The following is a 21,635-nucleotide window of genomic DNA, read 5'->3' on the forward strand; positions in this document are numbered from 1 at the left end:
ACAAGTCCCAGAAAGCAGTGCGCTGAGGGAGAAAGCGCCAGCGCCAACTGGTCACGTGGGCATATAAAAAGACTTGCGACCGCTGCTACCTCCCGTGTTTCTTTTGTCTTTGTCTACAGGCTTCAAGGGTAGTGGTCGCTTTTGTGATGAGAAGGTGCTGCATAGATATAGCTGGATATATACTGGGTGACTAGCTTTTCTTACAGATCCTGCTCCGTTAACGGTAAACGGCTGCATAATAACGAAGCGTCTTCAGAAAGTGTTGGCTATGCATGTACTTTTGTTAGGTCCATTTTTACTGGATTATAACCCATGTTAGCCCTGCTCAGAGACGACCTATAGAAATTAATGGACATGACTAACTTGCATCCATTATTTTCAGCGGGTCTCCTCCAATGTTTCTTTTAATATGAAGTTGTTTATAAGCATTATAAATAAATAAAATTGGGCCTCTTGTAATTGTATTGATTACAATTTACCAATGACAAACTTAGTTAGTCTCTAAGGTGCTACTGGAAGGAATTTTTTTTATTTTGTTTCAATTCTTTGTGTTTTGGACTCCTAGAACAGCAGGATCGTTTTTCATTTTTTAGAAAAGCAATCTCTCAGTTCCTTTCAGTCTGTGAAGTTACGGATACAGTACAGTGGTACCTTGGTTTACGAACTTAATCCGTTCTGGAAGTCCGTTCTTAAACCAAGACCGTTCTTAAACTGAGGCGCACTTTCCCTAATGAGGCCTACCGCCGCCAGTGCCTTTCCATCGTTCGGATTCCGTTCTTAAACCGAGGTAAAGTTCTCAAAATCAATACACTATTTCTGGTTTTGCGGAGTTTGTAAACCAAATCGTTCTTAAACCGGACTGTTCTTAAACCGAGGTACCACTGTACTTCCTTTCACTTCTTTTATATAGGGTCATTGAATTAATTGAATACAGTAGCCAATTAGTCATCTATTTTGCAACCAGGAAGGCAAATATTAAGTTAAACATTACAAAAATAGCTTATTCTAGAAGCTTACAGATTTATATACTTGTCTATTATATTATGACTCGCTTAATGTGGATACCACTACATCTCACTATGCCACCTATTTAATGTATATAATCTTGTCTATTGTTTCTGCAGGTTAAAATGCAATTGGTATCTGACTCCATCTTCACAGTAGAATGAGAGGGAGTACTGTTGTTGAACTTTGTAGGATGCAGTGAAGCTTGTGTAGAAAGTTGTGGGAGGTAGTTATGCAGTTGAAATATTATCCAAAGCAAAACTCCTAACACTCTCTGGTACAAAGTTTGGCTATCTTTCCAAAACAGCTATTGGCATGAACATTTGATAAATAACCTACACCAGCCAAAGCCATTCTAAGCAATACCAGGAATAAGCCCCACTTAACTTAATGGGGGCTCATTTCAAAGTAAACCTGTTAGAACTGAGCTGTAAGTGCTCCTGAGTTGCAGTTTTATAAAACCCTTAAACTAAGATACCTGTATCATGCAAAACAGCTCATAGTAGAAAGCTGGTTAAAATTCAAATATGTCATAGTTTAGTGTATTCTAAACTGTCTTGTGTGTTTGCAATTGCCTGTGCTTCTACAGCTGTGTAATCGGATCTTTGATATAATCCTCTTCCACCATGGTGTAACTTCAAAAGAACTGAAATAATTATCCACAACATATCTGACAAGCTAAAACTAAAATCCAGCAAAACTCAATTGTCGTAACATTTTCTAACCTGTTCATTTTAGCACTTCTGCTTAGAGCCAAGCATTCCTGGCAAACAACCATTTGGATACTTAATTCTTGTTGTGACTGAAATTTTTCTGACTTTTCTGGCTTGCTTATATTCCTTGTGAACTAATGCTAAGAAGAACATGCTATATTACTACATCTATGCAGGATTCAACTTCCCAGTCACATCAATTGAAGGCCTACACAAGGACTTCCTCTTGCACAATGGGCCTCCCCCCCCAGTGCCATCTGCAATTGGCCTTGGGGGCATGGGCATAGCCAAGAGAGGGCAGCCCCCCCCCCAGCAAGTAAAATAATAGAAATACTGTACCAATCACGTTGGTTCTGCCCCCCTAACACCCCATGCTTTGGGCGGTGTCATCAGGAGAACCCCTAGAACTTATGGGGGAGGATAAGGGAGTCATTCTCTCAGTCAAGCTGGAATGCTTGTGCTGACAGAACAATCAGAAGAATACAATGTTGAATTCCTCCCAATAATGAGCAACAGTAATTAAATGTATGCGGTTCGATTTTAGGCAGAGTTAGACACACATAAAACCATTAGGTTTTCAGTGTCTTCTCAAAAGTGAATAACCCTGGGTTTAAGGTGGTCACTTTTGAAAACTTAATAATATATGCAAAGGGCAAAAAATATTTACTTAATTTCTGCTTCCTCATATGGATGTTCTAAATCAACTGCTACTCTAAACGAGGTCTCAACAGGATTATTGTGGTTAATAAAGTTTGTTGTTGTTGTTGTTGTTTAGTCGTGTCCGACTCTTCGTGACCCCATGGACCATAGCACGCCAGGCACTCCTGTCTTCCACTGTCATATGTTAAAATGATTTAGATGGCTGTTTTGTGCTTGTGTGAACAATCAGTTATTGGAGTTGGGATTTAATGTGACACAATGGAGGCTTTTTTGTAGACCCCCCCTCTTATGCCAAGCCGGGGGATGGGAGAATAGCACCAAAATACATTATTTCCCCCAGTCTAATCATCGTAGCAGGAGGAATTTTCAAAGAAACCGTCAAAATAGTATGTGCAGATGTTCAGCCAACTGTTTTCTCAGTTCTGGATGGAAAACCGGGGTGGGGGGGGAAGCAGGTTTATGTTCCAAACTGGCCTTTCTAAACAGTCTCTTGCCAGTCATATTGGCTCCAGGACAACAGTTAGAAGAGCAGAGAGTTTCCCAATATTGCTGCCCATATTGTAGCTATTAGCATGAATTTATTTTGGAAAGCGGTCAGAAACTGAATGATTCATAATACTGAAGGCTGAAATGTGGACAAACATGTGGATAAATTTGCACATTCCAGTAAACCACCTTGGAGGGTTTATAATTGTTTGCCTGAATGCAGGACACAGTAGCAGTTCTCAAACCATTCAAAGTTAACTTCTCTGAAGCAAGAGATTTGACTACTCTGAACAATTCTAGAACTCAGTTCTTTCTGGGAAACTGTGTGTGCCACAGTTGTTCTTAAACTTTTCCAACTAGACAATGAGTCATAACCCTTTTGAGAAAGATTTCAGCTTTGCATTTTTAAAATCTTCAGGCCATAAGAAAGAATGTGAACCTTTTAAAAAATATTTTGATAACACTATCAATTTGAGGATAACACTATCAACACTATCAACTTTCTGTATGCTATACTTGCAGGCATATACATATGTATATGTATCAAAACACTATGTATAATACAAATAGGGTTTTAACTCAAAAATATGTATATACATATACTTATACTTCTGCTTTGTATTATGCAGGCCTGTTGCTGATATGAGGTTTGAAGTTGGCATGCAGTAACATGGGCACTAAGCATCTGACAGCTGTAAATGGGAGGTCTCGCTCATTAAAACATCTTTGTGCTTCCTGCACTAACACTACAGCAATACATGTAATATCAACTGCTGAAAATCAATTATCCTTGACAAAAATAGAGACTAAGACCACAGCCCTATGCTGACTTACATTACTTGGGAGTAAGTCTTGTTGGACAGGTGTTTGAGTAAACATGGTCTTAGGCTGCAAACAATGAACACCAAACTCAGACTAGTTATTACTTCACAATATCTTTTTATCACTACTCTGCAGGTGAGGGCTTAACAGTTGATCCATTCAGCCACAAGGTAGGAAAATGGAAGGCCGTTGCACCTTCAATAAGTAAAACTTCCAAAAGTATTGCTAAAATCCGCCATACATCACGGCGGACCATCGGTCTATCTAGGTCAGTATTGCGGCGCTTCAGGGTCTCAGCCTGGGGCTGAGCCCTACCTGAAGACTCTCTGGACTGAACGTAGGACCTCCGATGCGACCTACACCCTCTTCCCGCACAGGAAAAAGCGCGGCAAAAGCAAATCAGAATGTGCATGTCCACTGTCTATCCATCTCTCATGGAGCCTATCAAACCAGTAATTCAGCTAATTCATCCCATCGTGAGACGAACGAATGCACAATGCAAGGAAAATGCTGGAGTGCCAGCACAAGAGCAGCGCAAACAACCTCCTCCCGCCCTGAGCCAAGGCAAGCACTTCTGCTGGCAAGGCAGAAGGGCGGGTAGTTTCCCTAGTCCGGGGGGGGGGGAGCGACCGCTAAGCGACCTGGGAGGAGGCGGGGCCATAATCCGGGTAACGTGGTGAGGGCGTGGAATCCCCGAGAGCGGGAGGGGAAGCGGGCGGCTTGAAAAACGGCCCCGGAGAAGAACGGCGCTCTAGGAAGTGAGCCGCCTTCTATGGTTAGCTGTGGTCTACCCGAAGCCGGGAAGCAGAAGGAGAGCGGCATAAGTGGGGCTGGGTCGTAGCGCGAGCTCAGGTGGTGCTTGCGGCTCGGGTGAATCCCGGTAAGGTGTGTAGGCGGGGAGGGAGGGGGTCGTCGTCTCTTCACCTATTGAGTTTCTGCTGGTGGCTTCCCCCCGCCCCCGTTTTCACCTGGCTCAGGCTCGTCGTCCCGCCCGCGTCCTCTTAGTGACCGTGGCCCAAAGGGGAGACCCACTGATCCCTTTCACCACCCAGCCCTCGCCCAAGGGCCTCACCCTGCAGTGACTTCCAACGCCTCTGCAGAGTCCGTAAAGAGTCAGTGTCGTGCCTGGGTTTCCGCAGCCCACCCTCCCCCAGGAGAGGCGAGAGCAATTTTGGCCACAGACCCCCAACAGTTCGCTTCCAAGCCCACCCTGGCGAGCCAGGAAGAAGATTCAGGCAAGCGAAAAACGCTAAACCTGTAGCTGTTTTTATGGGAGGGGAAGGAGGAAGGAACCGACATTTTTATCATTATCATTACCACTACAACCCCCGGGCGGACACAAAAGAGGTGTTAGTGGCGGGGAAGGGGGCATCCCTGAGATATTTGCTGTATTTGGCTGCAATCTTGCACCAACACACATGCCTCGTTGAATTCAAGGCGGCTTGCCTCTGAGAAAACACGTGTAGGCTTGCTTTTTAAGGAGGGAGAGGTGCTGGAGCTCACCAGCCATGGCTTCAATTCAGCTCAAAGTACAAGAGTGTTCCTTAAGTAGCTTGCAAACTGATTTGTCCAATAAAAGGGTGTTGTTTTTTCCTTTCAAAAACATGTTTAAAGATATCTCCGACTTAAGTGTCACAACTCAAATATAAAAATTATTTCACCCCTAGTTGTCAACCTAAAACAGAAGGATTTATTACAGCTACTGGCTGAAATTCTTTCCAGTTGTCCACCTGCCCCTTGCATACCAGTATTTGTACCAATGTAAAATAGATTAGGCTTGTTTGCAACACTGCTGTACCCAGTGAAAACATGTGGACAGAACCTGTCCAAACGAGCATTGTTTTTGCCTGTAATATTGTGTCCACGTTTGTTCCTTTGATTTTACATAGTTACATACATGGTGCTGCTAGCTGAAATTGGGTTTTAATGGTTTTCCTACTAAATGATTACTTTGTGCAAATAAAGCTGTGTGCTCCTACACTCTTGGTAATATACTTATTACTTGTTGAACACTTAAACATAGGTCATTTTACATAATATGTAGGAAGATGGGCCCTGCTGATGGTGAGGATACTATGAACCAGTTTAGTTTCCGCAAGAATGAACAAGTTTGGGGTAGGAGGCTTTGGTTAGCTATGGTGAACAATTATGCAAGTACTGTACAAAGGCTAATTTCATTTGAACAAAAAATCCAAATGGAAGAAAAAAGTTGCCAGTAACAAAGGATGAAGGGACAATGCTGGAAAGAGCAAAAGTACAAATGATTTTTCCAGACCAATTGTGTGAGAGATTATTGTACAGCATTAGAGGTGGATGGGACCCCATCCAACCCCCTGCTATGCATTAAAAATCTGCAGCTAAGTGGAATACAAACAGTGCAATCACATCACAAAGTGTAGAGCAGGCTAATATATTTTTGTGCCATTTTTCTGTTGCAAGTTTGTGGGAAATCATCCAGACTTGATGTAGCCTCAGTCTTGTTCATAAAAAATGCAATCTGTCTTCTCTTCCTTTCTGTGTAAATGTCTTAAATCAGTACAAATACGGTAGCTGAGGGGAAAATGTCATTCTGCTTATACTTCAAAATAAGCATCACACAACATAATGATTTTTCTGTCTTGGCAGGTGAGTGGAACTCTGGAGTCTGGACCCCCTATAATGGAGGTAAGTAATGTGATGTTAGCAGCCAAGGAAACTAGCCCATTCTAACTAAAGCAGTCTGCCTAAAGAGGCAGAGATGTTTGGGCTGGTTTTTTAAGTTAGGGAAAATAGCTTTCAGAGTGTTATTACTGCAGATTCTGCTTTTTTTGTGAATCTGTCAGCTACATTAATCTTTCTTGGACTACTGCAATGCGCTCTATGTGGGGCTACCTTTGAAGGTGACCCGGAAACTGCAATTAATCCAGAATGCGGCAGCTAGACTAGTGACTGGGAGTGGCCGCCGGGACCACATAACACCAGTCCTGAGAGATCTACACAGGCTCCCAGTACGTTTCTGAGCACAATTCAAAGTGTTGGTACTGACCTTTAAAGCCCTAAATGGCCTCGGTCCTGTATACCTGAAGGAGCATCTCCACCCCCATCATTCAGCCCAGACACTGAAATCCAGCACCGAGGGCCTTCTGGCGGTTCCCTCATTGCGAGAAGTTGAGGTTACAGGGAACCAGACAGAGGGCCTTTCTCGGTAGTGGCACCCGCCCTGTGGAACACCCTCCCAGCAGATGTCAAGGCAATAAGCAACTATTTTACTTTTAGAAGACAACTGAAGGAGGTCCTGCTTAGGGAAGTTTTTAATGTTTGATGCTGTACTGTTTTTAATATTTGGTTGGAAGCCGCCCAGCGTGGCTGGAGAAACCCAGCCAGATGGGTGGGGTATAAATAATAAATTATTATTATTATTATTATTATTATTTATTTATTTATTTATTTCTGTTTAATTTACAAATAATCACTTCTCAATTTAATGCTTCTCAGCATTAGGGGGTCTGAGGGAACCCTCTCTCAAGCAATATGAGAGATTGAACATAGAACTACAAAGCAATCTAACCTCAATTTACATCATTCCACAGAATTAGACAAAATACCGGTATCTGTGTGGGTTTGTTTTTAATGGTTTTGATTTTATATTTTAACCTGCGATGGGAGCATGGAAACAAATGTCTGTGAAGGAAAGTTTTGCCACAATGAACCAGTTAATCTCAAAGTCATTGTCCTTAGTCTTATTCCCATCAATAGATGCAATAGTCAGGTTCATGCATGGAATGGAAATTAGCCTACTGAACAAAGATAAAATTTACATTGCTTGCTACATCCACTACTTCCATGTAGCCCAGAAGGAAAAACAACCCTTGGGGTGAAAAAGATTCCCCAACATAGTGGAAAGTGCCTAAATTAACACTTTAACATAACTATAAATGACACTCTCTATCTTTCTGCAGTCTATAGATTCTGAGTCGAAGCACAGCTACATAGGAAGTTTTATTCAGCCTCCAGATAACATATACTCTGCATTTGCTAACATCAGATCAAAGGAGGCAGCAGCTATAGCAAAAGACACTCCTGCACCAAACAACCAAGGTAAAACACAAAGTATTGTAATATGACACATGTGTAATGTGACATTTAGTCAGCAAATAGTATGGGCCTATGATGAATGTGTTTTGGAATGTGCTACTGGTTTAGAACTTGTCTGAGATTTGAAATCCAAGAAAAATAGCTAGAGAGACAATGCTGGCTTGAGTAACTTATCTTCTAGTGAACAGGCTCTCTCTGGTACGCATTTGTTCGAGGTGACACTTCTCCCAGGTGCAGCTGAGCAGTGTGTGGGGCTACTCAGATTTCAGCTGCAGAGTAATGGGAAGCCGCCTGGGGGAAAATATGTGCACATCTTTTTCAATTTGTTGAGGCTTCGTAGGTGGCCTTGTCTGGCAAGCTACATAGCTCAGTTCAGACCTCAGACAGCTAAGTAATAGTTTAGAACTTCAACCGTAGTTTAAGCCTCCAAATATGAAGGCAAACCATGGTTTTGAGCTGCTTCTGTGCTTCTATTTGATGTCTGTTCATTGACATTCTAGTCTCTTAAGTACAGTGGCCTGAAGAGGACAAATGATTTGTCAATTTTTTCACCACACCAAACGATGATTTTTGATCCTGATTTGCCAGCTAATCACAAACTGGTTGATCCATATATATATCTAAAAGTTTTGGGATTTGCACAAATGGCTGATTCATTAACTGGATTTCATTTACCGGCTTTGCCTACATAGGTAAATTTGGGCCATGTTCCTGGCCTTTTAATTTTAGCTTTTTTAGTAGTCAAAACAAAAAAGAATAAAAGCTTCTGAAACATAACAAAAGAAATACAACCAGTAAACATCATTGAAACAAAATTTGTAACAAATTAATATAATGCAAAAGAAATATATTATACTATTATGCTGCAATAGCTGTACGCACATGTGGAGACTTTATGAGTACTGCGTGTGCTTGTGTTTTGCTTCATGTTCTTCAAGAGTGAGAGTTTAATTCGGCATACCCTGAAGTGCATTCAAAATGACTTCTCTATTTGCCATAGTCTGTTTCCTGTCTGTTTTTGGCGTGGAACCATTTATTTCATGCCCAAGTATTTATTCACACAGCGCATAGTTAAACTATGGAACTCACTCCCAAAGGAGGCAGTGATGGCCACCAGTGTAGATGTCTTGAAAAGAGGATTGGACAAATGCATGCAGGAGAGGGTTGTCAGTGGCTACTATGCATGATGGCTATGCTCTGCCTCCACAGTTGGAGACAGCAATGCTTCTGAACACCAGTTGCTAGAAACCAGGGAGAGTGATCTTTCGCTTGAATCCTGCTTGAAGGTTTCCCACAGGCATCTCATTAGCCACCAAGAATAGGATGCCTTTGGTCTGATCCAGCAGGCTCTTCTTATGTCCTTACGTTCTTCTTTATTTTGTTAAAGAGAAATGTAACTTTGGGTGTTGGACTATGCAGCACGTACCTATTTAATGTTTTACTTACGTGTCCTTGGAATATTTCATTATCTTAAACTTGGTTGGTTTTTTGAGTAAAGCAAGCATGAGTGGGGGCAGGAAGACAAAAAGAATAGCAAATATCTTTGTTCTGCCTTGGAAACACAACTCTTCAATAGAAGTCTGAAATTCAAGAGCGAGGGTGCCTGCCAACTCTGCTGGAAGAGAGTTGCACAGCATGGGACCAGCAACACTCAATGCCAGGTGTCTAGTTCAGGCGAGCCAGGGCTCAGTAACTAACAGCTCTCCTCCAGATGGTCTCGGTGATTGGTCTGGTATCCTAGACCCAAGTTCTTCAAGGCTTTCTGTATTAACGCAAAAGACTTGAACCTAGCCTGGTAGCGTATAGGCAGCCAGTGCAAATGTTTTAACAGAGGTGTCACATGCTGTCTTCCCCCATTAGCAGTCTAGCCACTTCATTCTGCACCAGATGGAGTTTCTGGACCAGCCCCAAGGGCAGTCCCACATAGAGCACATTGCAGTTATCCATTCCCAAGGTTACCAATGAATGAGCAACAGCCATAGAGTTATCCAACACCACTTTTGACAGTTCAGTGAAGAATCTGTCTCTTTGGCCCTATAGCAGATGCAAAGCCTCATACCGTAGAATGTTCCAGGGCAGAGAGGTATCCTGGCAAATGGGTTGCACATGTTATGGGCCACAGCAAACCCCATTGCCAGCCCATTAAACCCATGCTGGTGCTGCACCAAGTTCCCAGATGGGAACAGCTGAGTCAGATAAACTCCACTCAGCTTGCCCACCTAGTCTTGGTAACGTTCCAGTCCCTGACTAGGAAATTACTGCTAGGTAGCTAGCTATAGTGAACCTCTTTATTCTGTCATTCTTAGTATATGGTCTAGTTCATCTTAGCACAAGAACAGCTTTCTTCTAGTGGAGCAGGATACACAACTTTATACCAAGAAAAATAAAGGTGTGTAGTTAGGGCATTTTGCAGCTGTCAGCAGAGAATGTTCACTAATATTTTGTAGGTTTGTGTATGCATGTGTGTCAAATTATGCCTTCTATGATCCACCTGCTCCAATCTGAGTGGTGGTTACATTGAACCAGATGAAACCTTCATATTTTTGGTGCCATACTGGCTTTCTAACCACAGCACAATTGACAGAAAGTGGATCTTTAAACAAGTATATGTTTTTTATCATCTGAGCAAAATGTATAGCAATGTAATATCACTGATGTTGCAGGTTGATGCATAACTGATATTCACATTAAAGTAGCTTCTTTGCTTTATTGTTATTAAAGTAGAGATGTATCATTAACAATTAAGTTACCTGTTCACCAGCTCTAGTGGCAGCCCTTAAAACTCTTCAGGAAAAGATCCGCCGTCTTGAATTAGAGAGGTCACAGGCTGAAGAGAACCTAAATTGCTTGTCCAGAGAAGCTGCCCAGTATAAAAAGGCCTTTCAGCATGACTCTAATGAGGAGGATATAACTCACCAGGGAATGATGCAAGAAAAGAAAGGTACCTTCTATTACCACTGATGACAGCCTTACCAGCCGCATCTATTATATCTTAATCTCAAATGAGCACTCGTGTTGTTGTTTAGTTGTTCACTTAATGTTGAATCAGGATATGTAGTAAATAGGTCTGTCACATGATTTAAATATTTTGTTCTAGCAGATCTGCCTTTTAACTGCTTTACTAATTGTTTAAATAAAAATGCATATTGCACTCTAGCGATATTGTAGAAGTATGTGATCATTAAACTATTTTTATTTAAATTCCCTTATGCATGGGTGGAGAACTTGTGACCTCTAGATGTTGCTTGACTTCAATTCCTGTGATCCCTTGGCTGGGATCGATGTTTCTATTTCTGATGTTTTAATCTATTTTATTTTTTAAAAAATTGTAGATTGCTTCTTTCTTTAAGCTACTTTGAGACATATAGTGAGAGGCAGGGTATAAAGTCCTTAAATATACAAACATAATTTCTTTTAAGAATTGTGCAGGCTTTAGGCAAGCCATAAGAATACTTACCAGTATTGTTGCAGGAATACTTTCATGAACCTCTCTAAAAATAACCAGAGCGCTACATATATCTCTACTGTTGATAACCTAATAAAATGAGAGGACAGTAATGGGATTGGGTCATTAGTGAAAGCAAGCAAGTTCATTTCAACAGCATCATTATATTGCAAATTAGAGTATAAATCTGTAAAATCAAATAAAACATAATTGTTACACTCTTTCCCTCCCTCTGCATTCCTCCCCTTCAGATGTGAGCATGCAGTTAATGGCAGCACAGTCTCGCTGCTCTTTGCTGGAGAAACAACTAGATTACATGAGAAAAATGATGATCAATGCAGAGTTGGAAAAGAAACTGGTTCTAGAACAGCAGGTGCACATGTTTAATATATCACATTCTTGCTGCCCTTTGTTTCTCTGTCCTTTGAATCTGAGAGGCTTTGCTCAAACCTTGTTGGTGTGATCTGTTAGATCTTGCTTATCTGTCACCTTCATAGACAGTCTTTGAAAACACTGAGAAATTTATGGTTGTGAAAAACTGGTTGACCAAGTATAAGGTATACACATATCTGTTTCCATGCATTTTTTTGTCTGAATTAATTTTAAGATGTATTTTAATTAATTGATGTCTGTCTTTATGCTTATTGTGTTGTTTTTATGATGTTAGCTGCTCTGAGCCCGGCCTTGGCCAGGGAGGGCGGGATACAAATTTTAAAAAAAATGATGATGGTGATGATGATGATTAATGCTTTATTTATCAGAAGAATAGACTAGAAATCACACAACTACAATGTATGGCGGCTTCCATAGATTCCTGTGTTTTTAGTAATAAGTCACCTTTGGCTAAATTCAACAACCAACAACAACAACAACAACAATGTTATTATTTATATGCATCTGATTGGGTTGCCACAGCCACCCTGGTTGAAGCTGTTTTCACCAACACTTTGAATTGTGCTCAGAAATATATTGGGAGCCAGTGTAGGTCAGTGTTATATGGTCCCTGCAGCTGCTCCCAGTCACCATTCTAGTTGCCGCATTCCGGATTGTAGTTTCCGAGTCACCTTCAAATGTAGCTCCACGTAGAGTGCATTGCAATAGTCTGCAGATGGCAAGTATTACCTCCCACCTCCCTCAAAGCTGCAGAATATTGTGTAAATAAAAATGAAAATAGCCATCCAACTATTCTTACCTGGATTTTTTAATATTAAAGTTTCTTTTAAAAAATAAACTGATATTTCAAGAACCTTTTTTCTAGGAGATCTGTTGCCTGAAAATGGGAAATGTCTCATAATTGTTTCCCATTTACTGAGGCCAATAAATGTCTCAGTACAATCTCTGTTGAAGCTGTGTGTGTGTGTGTGTGTGTGTGTGTGTGTGTGTGTGTGTGTGTTTCACTGAAAGATATCAGTAAACCTAAGATTCCCCCCCCCAGCTATATTCTTTGCCTAGATGCAGACTTGCAATATTGAAAGTTGGCATTTCTGTTCCTTAGCTAGATTTAATGCAGCTTGGTGTTACATGCAACTAGTAAATGTGCAGTGAACTATGGATAGCAGATAAGGATACATATTTCCATCCATGTTCCAAGGTGTATTCCCTTTTTTGTGCTATGCACTGCTGGTGTCAATTGGACATCTGCATCCTAATGCATGCATGTTTACAAATTTTGTCCATCTCCACCCCGATCCATATGCACCTATCCAGTGCCAGCTGTCATACACAGAAAGCAGATGCCTGGATCCTTCCTTTGTTTCCCTGTGCAGCAAGAACATGTGCAAATCTGTATGCATTTGCAGTTCTTGTCTGTAAGCCTCCTAAACTCATGCCTGTAGTACTTACTGCATCATAATTCCATCTTCTGTGGCATTGAATTTGATAATATGAAAGCTGTAAACCATTTGAGCAAAGCTTGCTATCAGTTACCAAACCACTATCTTGTGCATATTTTTCAGACGCAGCTTCAGAAGGAAAAAGACCAGAATCAGCTGGAGCTATGTGCAAAACTTGACAAGCTTGAAATTCTAGAAAAAGAATGCTGGAGACTTACTAGCACTCAGAAGACTGCAGAAGTAAGTAAATACAATAACATCATTAAATGGCTTTCCTAATAACATTTGGGACGCGGGTGGCGCTGTGGGTTAAACAACAGAGCCTAGGGCTTGCCGACCAGAAGGTCGGCGGTTCGAATCCCGGCGACGGGGTGAGCTCCCATTGCTCGGTCCCAGCTCCTGCCAACCTAGCAGTTCGAAAGCACGTCAAAGTGCGAGTAGATAAATAGGTACCACTACAGCGGGAAGGTAAACGGCGTTTCCACGTGCTAGTCTGGTTCGCCAGAAGCGGCTTTGTCATGCTGGCCACATGAACCGGAAGCTGTATGTCTGCTCCCTTGGCCAATAATGTGAGATGAGCGCCACAACTGGACCTAATGGTCAGGGGTCACTTTACCTTTACCTTTAATAACATTTAACATTCGTGAGACTAGTAGCAAAACTGTAGTTCGTGATCTGGGCATTCCAGTGGCAAAGGGAGATAGCGGCAGAAGTGGGAGCACTGTTGTTACCTATAAACGCCACGCTTCTACATTTGGTGGGCATGGCTGTTTGTTTCTGTCATTTTTGACCTGCTAGTGGTTAATATGGTCCCCATATGTTTTGTGCCGCTTTAAAATGTGGGTTTTTATTGTGATTATGGTCTTTATTTCTGATGTTTTTATTGTGATGTAAACCATTCAGATATTTCTTTGAAATATGGAGTGGTATAAAAATTACCCAAACAAATATTTTCCTTTTGCTTTGCTTTCCTCAGCCTTGTTTCCTTTAATGGAAAGCTTTGGCTCACTTTCAGTGTTCTCGCTCTAAAAATGATAACTGTGGGGTTCATTTATTGTGTGTGGTCCCTTTCCCCTTCTATTTCTCTCAAAGGAAAAGATCAGACACCTTGAACAGAAGCTTCTGGAAGAGCAACACCAGCGCAAACTAATTCAAGATAAAGCTGCGCAGGTAGGAAGATGAATATTTTTGCAGTGATAAAACTGGAGGTTCTGCAGACAACCTTATGCTGCAGTTCTGCTTTAACCAGCAGTGATACTGAATACAAACCGTGACACACAAGTATGCTTTGCTGTCTATATCTGTATTAGTTTGGATCTAGTGACTTTATCCTAAATGTGATTGAAGGAAATGCCATTTCCTTACCTCTGTCCCCTTTTGCTTTTGAAGAAGGACAACACCATGAGAATAGAAAGCAACCAGAAATACATTGTGCCTTTTAGTTGGGCTAGTAGCCTGACCCATCAAGGGAAATACAGCCCATCAACAAAGTATCATTTCTGAGCTTGCTATTCTTGTTGCCTATCTGTGACTACGAAAAAGGTCTCTGTTAACCAGTTGGAGAGCCCAACATAAAGCTGTAATTCACATGGTCTTGGTAAGTTGTGCAGGCTTGGTATAATAAAAAGAATAGTTCTAACATGTTAGCAAAGATAGATTAATGTGTTTTAGAGAAAGGTGGTCCTGTTCCTTGCTAAGCAAGAAGCAATAAGTAGCTTTACCTGAGAGATTTATTAGCCCCAAATCCTGATGTATACAATGACCTCCAAGTGGTTGAATGTAGAACTAAATAAAAACATATGTAATACACTTGGCAGATAGACAGTACTTCTGATGACTGCATACCCTCCAGTGGTGGGCAGAGCCAGAACTGATGATGGGCAGAGGCAATAGTGATCTGAATAAACTGATCCAGACTTGACTGTCTAGATTCAGTTTTTGCCATACCTGACTCAGATTATAGATGCATAGAATGGTTTCAAATTCTGTACAGATCTACTCTGAAGTAAGCTCCACTGTGTTTGATAGTGCTGCAGACATACATATATAGTTTGTGTGTGTGTGTGTGTGTGTGTGTGTGTGTGTGTGTGTTGCCTTTCCATAGTTCAAATTATACTTAAGGTACCTTACAACATGAAAACAATACATAAGTACAACATAACAAAAGTACAGTGGTGCCTTGCTAGACGAATTTAATTCGTTCCACGGGTCTTTTCTTATAACAAAAAATTCATCTAGGGAATCCCATAGGAATGCATTGAAATTTTTTTTTGCCCATAGGAACGCATTAATTGAATTTAAATGCATTCCTATGGGAAACCGCGATTCGCTAGATGAATTTTTCATAAAACGAATTCGTCTAGCGAGGCAACCTCCGCTCGAAAAATCATTTCGTTAAGCGGAAATTTCGTTAAGCAGGGCATTCGTTAAGCGAGGCACCACTGTAGTAATAAACAATCAAACATCAAAAAATGGACAACCAAACTGAACAATTTCTGCATAAGATCTAAAATATTCAAAAAATATTATCAATAGTAGCAACAACTTTTCCCGCCCCAACAAAAAACCCAAAACAATACCTCAGTCCAAAAGTTTGTACCTGGAATCAGTCAGGGCTCTATCATCCCAGGCCAAATGGAAAACAGGCCTGCAAGCCTGGGAGCAGATCTTACAGCACTCACAACCAAGATGGTAACACTCAAATTAGTATATACTGTAGATGAATTTCTTCAGTACAACAGACCAATACAACTACTATTCTGAAATTAAGTAATTATTCCCTGGCTTTAGTGTGCTGCACAGCCACTTATATAGCAGGATCCTACTAATTTGTTATTTGATAGCTGGACGGGGAAACTAGTTCTTCTCAGGTGTCACAATTAGGAGAAAACCTCAGAACAACAATTTAGTATCATCAAATAAAATTCTGTCCTTTCCCATTGTTCTGAAACTAAGTGGATCTGGAGTAAAGTATTTTTTAAAAAATAAGGAGGAAATAAAATGGAAAAGAAGAGACTCTGGTATTATGGAAGAATGGGGCAACTTCAGGGGGCACCAGGGGCTACATAAAATGAGGCTGGGAGTCATTTATGATATAAAGGAAAAGTTTTACTATTTTACTAGTACAACCTGATAGAAGTAAGCCCTATGTTCTGACCAGATGCTGCTAATGAGTTTAGGCAAGAATTTTGTTCCATGCCAACATAGGTTTATAGTTTTTAACCCATTAAGCAGATGGCCTTTTGGAGAGCAATCATTATTCACTGTAGTGGTGTTAAACTGCTCAGATGGGTCTTACAAACTGTTAAAGCTACTTATCCATTGGTCACTTATGTCACACTGAAGAGAGGGATCACTATCTCAGTGAACATCATTGGCATCTGTTGAGAGAGATTTATTATCTTTGGACCCAGCTGTTTTTTCTCTCTGTAGCTTTGGATTGAGATATCACTCTGTCCATACAACAAGACATGGTTGTATTTTTTTACTTCAGCTCCAAACGGGACTTGAGATGAATAGAATTCTTATGTGTTCGCTTTCACCCCGAGAAGAAGCAAATAAAAAAAGAAGGAAGAAGAAAGCCGTAAAGGTAATAAAATAAAATAAAAGGAAAAAAGTTAGGTCTCTCAGCTATGTCTTGAATACCAAGAAGAAACTAGTCAAGTGGTGTATTTCTGTTATGTTGTGTCTTGTGAGCCCTTGAGCTAGACAGAACTGGTGGGGCTTCCAAACTCAACTTACAGCTTCTCCTTGCCCTGTGCCCTGTATAATTGGGTTGGGGGGGGGGAATCTATTGACACAATAGGTATTTTCCAAGTCTAAAAACAGCATGAAGCAATAACAAAAAATGTGCTCACATACAAACTGCAGTTAGGTTTGGAAGAAGCCTTCTATTGTCTTCAGTGGCTTTTTTTAGGCTTAATGGTGAGATTGACATTAAAAGTATGCATGGAGTGTGTGCGGCATCCTCAGAAAAGGCTTTAGGTGTGACATGGTGCTACAGAGGGAGGAAGAACTGACAAGAGGCAGCTTGCAAAAGTGGATTTAAGACCTCTTCCGTATTTTAACACACAACTATTACTTTGTTAGTGTTACAGCAAGTTTGTCTTTGAGCATTTTTCATATTTTGCAAGTCTCAAGACAGCTTAACATCCTGTTGATTATTCTGAACATTGGAGATGCTGATAACGCAGGAAGTCTTGTGTTGGTAACAATGCAACTTCAGCAAACTCAAATAATACTTCTTAAAATTGCATAGAGCGGCATGCTTCTACAGTTGCTGTAGCCATTTAAAAGGTTGCTTGGGACACTATAGAAAAGCAATCCGATGTCAAAATCAACACATGATACAATTGCAAGTTTAGGACAGCTACCTCTGCTGCTTGAAATAAAGGAATAATTCTAGTTTTTATACTTCTCAGAAACCTGGTTTGAGGAAAGCATGCAGCTCACAGCCATACCTACCAACTGGGACACTACCTTTCGTTGCTGGGAAGGTAAGCAATGTATCATCATCACCACTGAGAACTTGTTTTAAATTACATTTGTTTAATGAGGCTTTCTTATGTTCTGCTTTCCCCACAAGTCTGCCAGCTCAAGTCACTCTGTTGTTGCAAATGTTCAAAGCGTCTTGCATATGATGAAATATCGTAGCCAGAGTGCAGCTTCACCGCGCCCAGAAGGAGGTGAAAAGAGGACTGGCATGAGCAGACTTTCATCTTGCTCCACATCTTCCTCTGCTACTGAGCATCTTTCAGATCTTCTCTTGATCATGCAGGATGAACTGGGACAAATGAACTTGTAAGTACAGTACTCTCTTTCATTTATCCATTTGAATACAAATAGACCTGTAGGCTTGGGGCAAATTGTTTTGTAAGTTGAGAAGAAACTATCTGGGGACTTTCGCAAGTGGTGCAAGGAATAATTTAAAAACCCCATTTTCCTTGTGGATTTTGTTGATGGCATCCGTCTGTCTCAAGAGACAATGGAGTGCACCTCCGGGGATGATGTCCAACTGCTGTGTTAGCAGCACCAAAGTGACCTTCCCAGCGTACAAGCCTGGGCTGTGTGTATGGAGGCCCAGGGCTGCTCAGATGACAATATAGTGGTGCCTCGCTAGACGAATTTAATTCGTTCCACAGGTCTTTTCTTAAAACGAAAAATTCGTCTAGCGAATCCCATAGGAATGCATTGATTTTTTTGATTTTTTTTGCCCATAGGAACGCATTAATTGAATTTCAATGCATTCCTATGGGAAACCGCGATTCGCTAGACGAATTTTTCGTAAAGCACATTTGTCTAGTGAGGCAACCTCCGCTAGAAAAAACCATTCGTTAAGCGGAAATTTCGTTAAGCAGGGCATTCGTTAAGCGAGGCCCTCCTGGCCTTGCTGCTGTGGTCCAAAGGAAAGCAGAGAAAAATATTTGACGTCAACCTGGCCACAGGAGTTGCTGAAAGGAGGTATACAAGGCACTATCGAACCATTTTAGGGACTCCACTCCCAATTTGTGTAGGGTTTACTCCTTAGCCTTTTCTTCTCCTGAAGATATCCCTCAAGGCAGCAGAGGTTTAGGACCAGACTTTTCCTTTTCTTAAATGGGTTGCCTTCCCAAGACATCAAGCCTCATGTTAGTATAGTAGAATAAGTTACTGAAACAGCAGTGCAGCATGACAAAGTGCTAATATATGATAGGGCAGGTGGGATGGTGCTGTTAAAAGGAAAAAAAAAACAGGTGTGCTTAACACAGCTCTTTAGATTCTAGTCCTACTGTTTTTAGTATCACTTGTGAAAACACCCTAAGAGTTTAGTGGCAAGTCACAGAAAGCAATGAAGCATTTAAAAGGGAAAAAAATGTATTTCCTGCAGTGCAAACCCCTTGTGGGCTTAAGCCTTCTGTTTTGTAACTTGCCATTTATGGTAATTTACCCATCTTCTACAAGCAGCTGAGGACTTACTTTAGGCTCTAAACCATAACGGCAAGAATTTGAGCCACAAGACTATTGATTACTAATGCGGTGTTTTGTTAACTGCCAACTTCTTATTGTGATAGAAGTCAAAACACATTTATTCCTAGTAGGGTGCACAATATCATATCCAGTCAATGCAGCTCTAGTCTAAACAGCATATATTCTGGTCTTTAAATAATACATTTGCTTCTCATTGTAGCATTTGGAGTTCCAGTAACTTCAAAATATTACTTATTCACTGTATTTATCCAGCCAAGCCCTAGATAGTCTGTTTAGAACTTGTTTGTAACTCTGTTGCTAAAGCAACATCTATGTACAAAACAGTACTATAGCTATATGAAATTTTTACACTACACAGAGAAGTAGCCTTTTTTTCTGATGATAATGTGTTATGGACAGTGTGACACTGCTTCAGGCATAAGATACTTTCTGGAATAAGAAGTATTCCCTTATGTTGTCACTAGCTATTGTGTGCATAGTCAATCATCATATGTTGGATGACATGCTGAAATACAATAATCCTCTGAGGGAAGTGGTAGATTGGATTGTGCCTAAAATGACTATTGAGAGTTTGTCTTCCAACAGTGAACATCAAGAACTCCTAAAGCAGATACAAGAAACACAAAACCAGGAGGTTCGGGAAGACCTAGAACGTGAGCTAGATTGTCTTGTGAAACAGATGGAAGCTAAAGGAGAACAGATATCGAAACTGAGAAAGCACCAAGAAAATGTAAGCAAACCGTCCTGAGGTCAGGAAAAGGGATAGTTGACAGTATAGGCAGTGCAAAAAACCCTAGTACAGTATTTTCAGAAAGACAGTGCCTAGATTCTATGAGTCTTGCAGAAACAATGTGTAATAGGTGGTGAGGTTATATAAAATAAATTTGCTAAGACTTATATTGGTGTATTAGATTTTGAATGAAACAAGCAAACTAGATGTGTAGGAGACATATGAACTGTCTCCTAAAAGGTTTTGAAAGAGTGGGTGGATATATTCTTTATTTTACTGTTTTATCTTTTAAAAACCACTTTGAGGATTTTTATTTTTATTTTACAATCAAGCAGGGTATAAATTTAATGAAATAAATAAATCAATTTATGTGTGAGAGGGTGGGTCTTTCTTTCTGAAAAATGAGTCTGTGAGCCTGCAATCAGGATTTGCCATTTGTCTGCTCAGAATCACAACACATACCCAGATGTTTTCTCACCAGTAGGCAAGGGATGTCCTCGTATCTTTTTTCCTTCTCCGTGTCCAAATTCATTGGATGAGAAAGAAATAAGCAGCTCTGCTTCTTCTCCCCATCCTCCACCATTCCTCTTCTCCTTGGGGGCCTCCTATGATTGCTTTTCATTAAAAAGAGCTAACCATTAGAAAACTGTTTACACATCTCCTGTGCAGCATCTGGTTTTGTGTGTGTTAAATTGAGGGATGTTTTTTATACATACATATATATAACTAGATGTTATTCATGAATATGTTGTCCCTTCTAGACTATAACTGGTCTTCAGGATTAAATAGAAATGTTCACCTTCTCTGTTACTGGGTTGTAACATAACTCATTGATTGATAACTGTATTTACATTATGAGTTGAAAATTATGCCACCGCCATGATGCAATATTTTTGTGTATTGCATATTGCCATATGCTTGTAAGGAAGTGTGAGGTATATCTATGCTTTCTAGTATTTTCATTCTTCCCTTTGTTCTCACCAGCCACTGCAAGCAAATTCCATAATTGCAGAAAAACAACTGACAATGTCCTTGCTTGGCCTTCCTGTATCATAACCAAATATATCTGGAAAAGTACTAAATGTATACTATCAGTCTTGGTGGGGAGAGCTGTGTGGTATAGGCACTGCCTTACAGGGTCCTTTGTGCCAAAAAAGTGCATGTTTCTTTGTACATTAGATGTATTTTAGAATTATTCTCTTCTTAGGTTTGCAGACTGAAGCAAAAGGCTAAAAAACTGAAACAAAAAGCAGCCAATTCAGCATCAAGACCTAATGGAATAAAAGGAGCAAAAGAGACTGCAGCCGCTTCAAGAGCCAGTGTGAATAGTCCCTGTCCTGTGAATAAAAGCACACGTTCTCTCCAGCTATTAAAAAGTGCTCAGAAGCTTCAATCAGTATTGAAGAAAGATGATATTGTGTGGGAACCTTAGTTCTCAAAATTGGCATATAGATAAATGCCCATTGGGAGCTGATTTTATTATCTTGGCTTGAACAAATCTGTTCATTAATGTGCCCATAAATTCTGCAGCTTAGTTTTGGAATAAATATTTTTTCTTGTTTCTATCTTGACTTTTAATTTTACTTTTGAAAATATAATTGTAATTGTTCTAATGAAGTGTTCTTTTTTTATTAAACAAAAAACCAACATACCAGCCTATATAGAATAAATACCACTGGTTTTTGTACAGTATTGAGGGGAGAAAGACCCGAATCATCCATGAGCAAAAATTAGCTTTTGGCTTCCAAATGGCTATCTATGCTTATTTTTTTATTCATTTATTTAAAACGTTTACAGCCTGCCTTTCAATATTTCCCCCTGTGATTTAATCTATAGTTTTAAGCCACGTCACTGCTTATCTGACCATTATTCTTAGTATCCATATGATTGAGGCCTCTTTA

At 40.4% G+C, this 21,635-nt stretch overlaps 1 protein-coding gene across 4 annotated transcripts; it reads left to right on the forward strand.

Annotated features, from left to right (window-relative positions):
- Positions 1 to 57: 57 nt before the first annotated feature.
- CEP57L1 (centrosomal protein 57 like 1) lies at positions 58 to 21,297 on the forward strand. Of its 4 annotated transcripts, none has more exons than XM_088667238.1 (12): positions 58 to 223; positions 6,312 to 6,350; positions 7,625 to 7,763; positions 10,522 to 10,701; positions 11,457 to 11,578; positions 13,161 to 13,277; positions 14,130 to 14,207; positions 16,531 to 16,626; positions 17,459 to 17,533; positions 17,623 to 17,837; positions 19,590 to 19,734; positions 20,942 to 21,297. In XM_088667238.1, the coding sequence occupies exons 2-12, from the start codon at positions 6,345 to 6,347 to the stop codon at positions 21,164 to 21,166; spliced, it is 1,398 nt and encodes a 465-aa protein (XP_088523364.1). In that variant the 5' UTR covers positions 58 to 223; positions 6,312 to 6,344; the 3' UTR covers positions 21,167 to 21,297. The 4 variants fall into 4 exon arrangements, with proteins under 4 accessions (XP_088523364.1, XP_034965166.1, XP_034965165.1 ...); XM_035109275.3 differs by lacking the exon at positions 58 to 223 and adding an exon at positions 4,357 to 4,571; XM_035109274.3 differs by lacking the exon at positions 58 to 223 and adding an exon at positions 4,357 to 4,566.
- Positions 21,298 to 21,635: the final 338 nt, after the last annotated feature.

This window comes from Zootoca vivipara, chromosome 3 (assembly GCF_965207765.1).
Source record: "Zootoca vivipara chromosome 3, rZooViv2.hap1.1, whole genome shotgun sequence".
Taxonomy (NCBI): domain Eukaryota; kingdom Metazoa; phylum Chordata; class Lepidosauria; order Squamata; family Lacertidae; genus Zootoca; species Zootoca vivipara.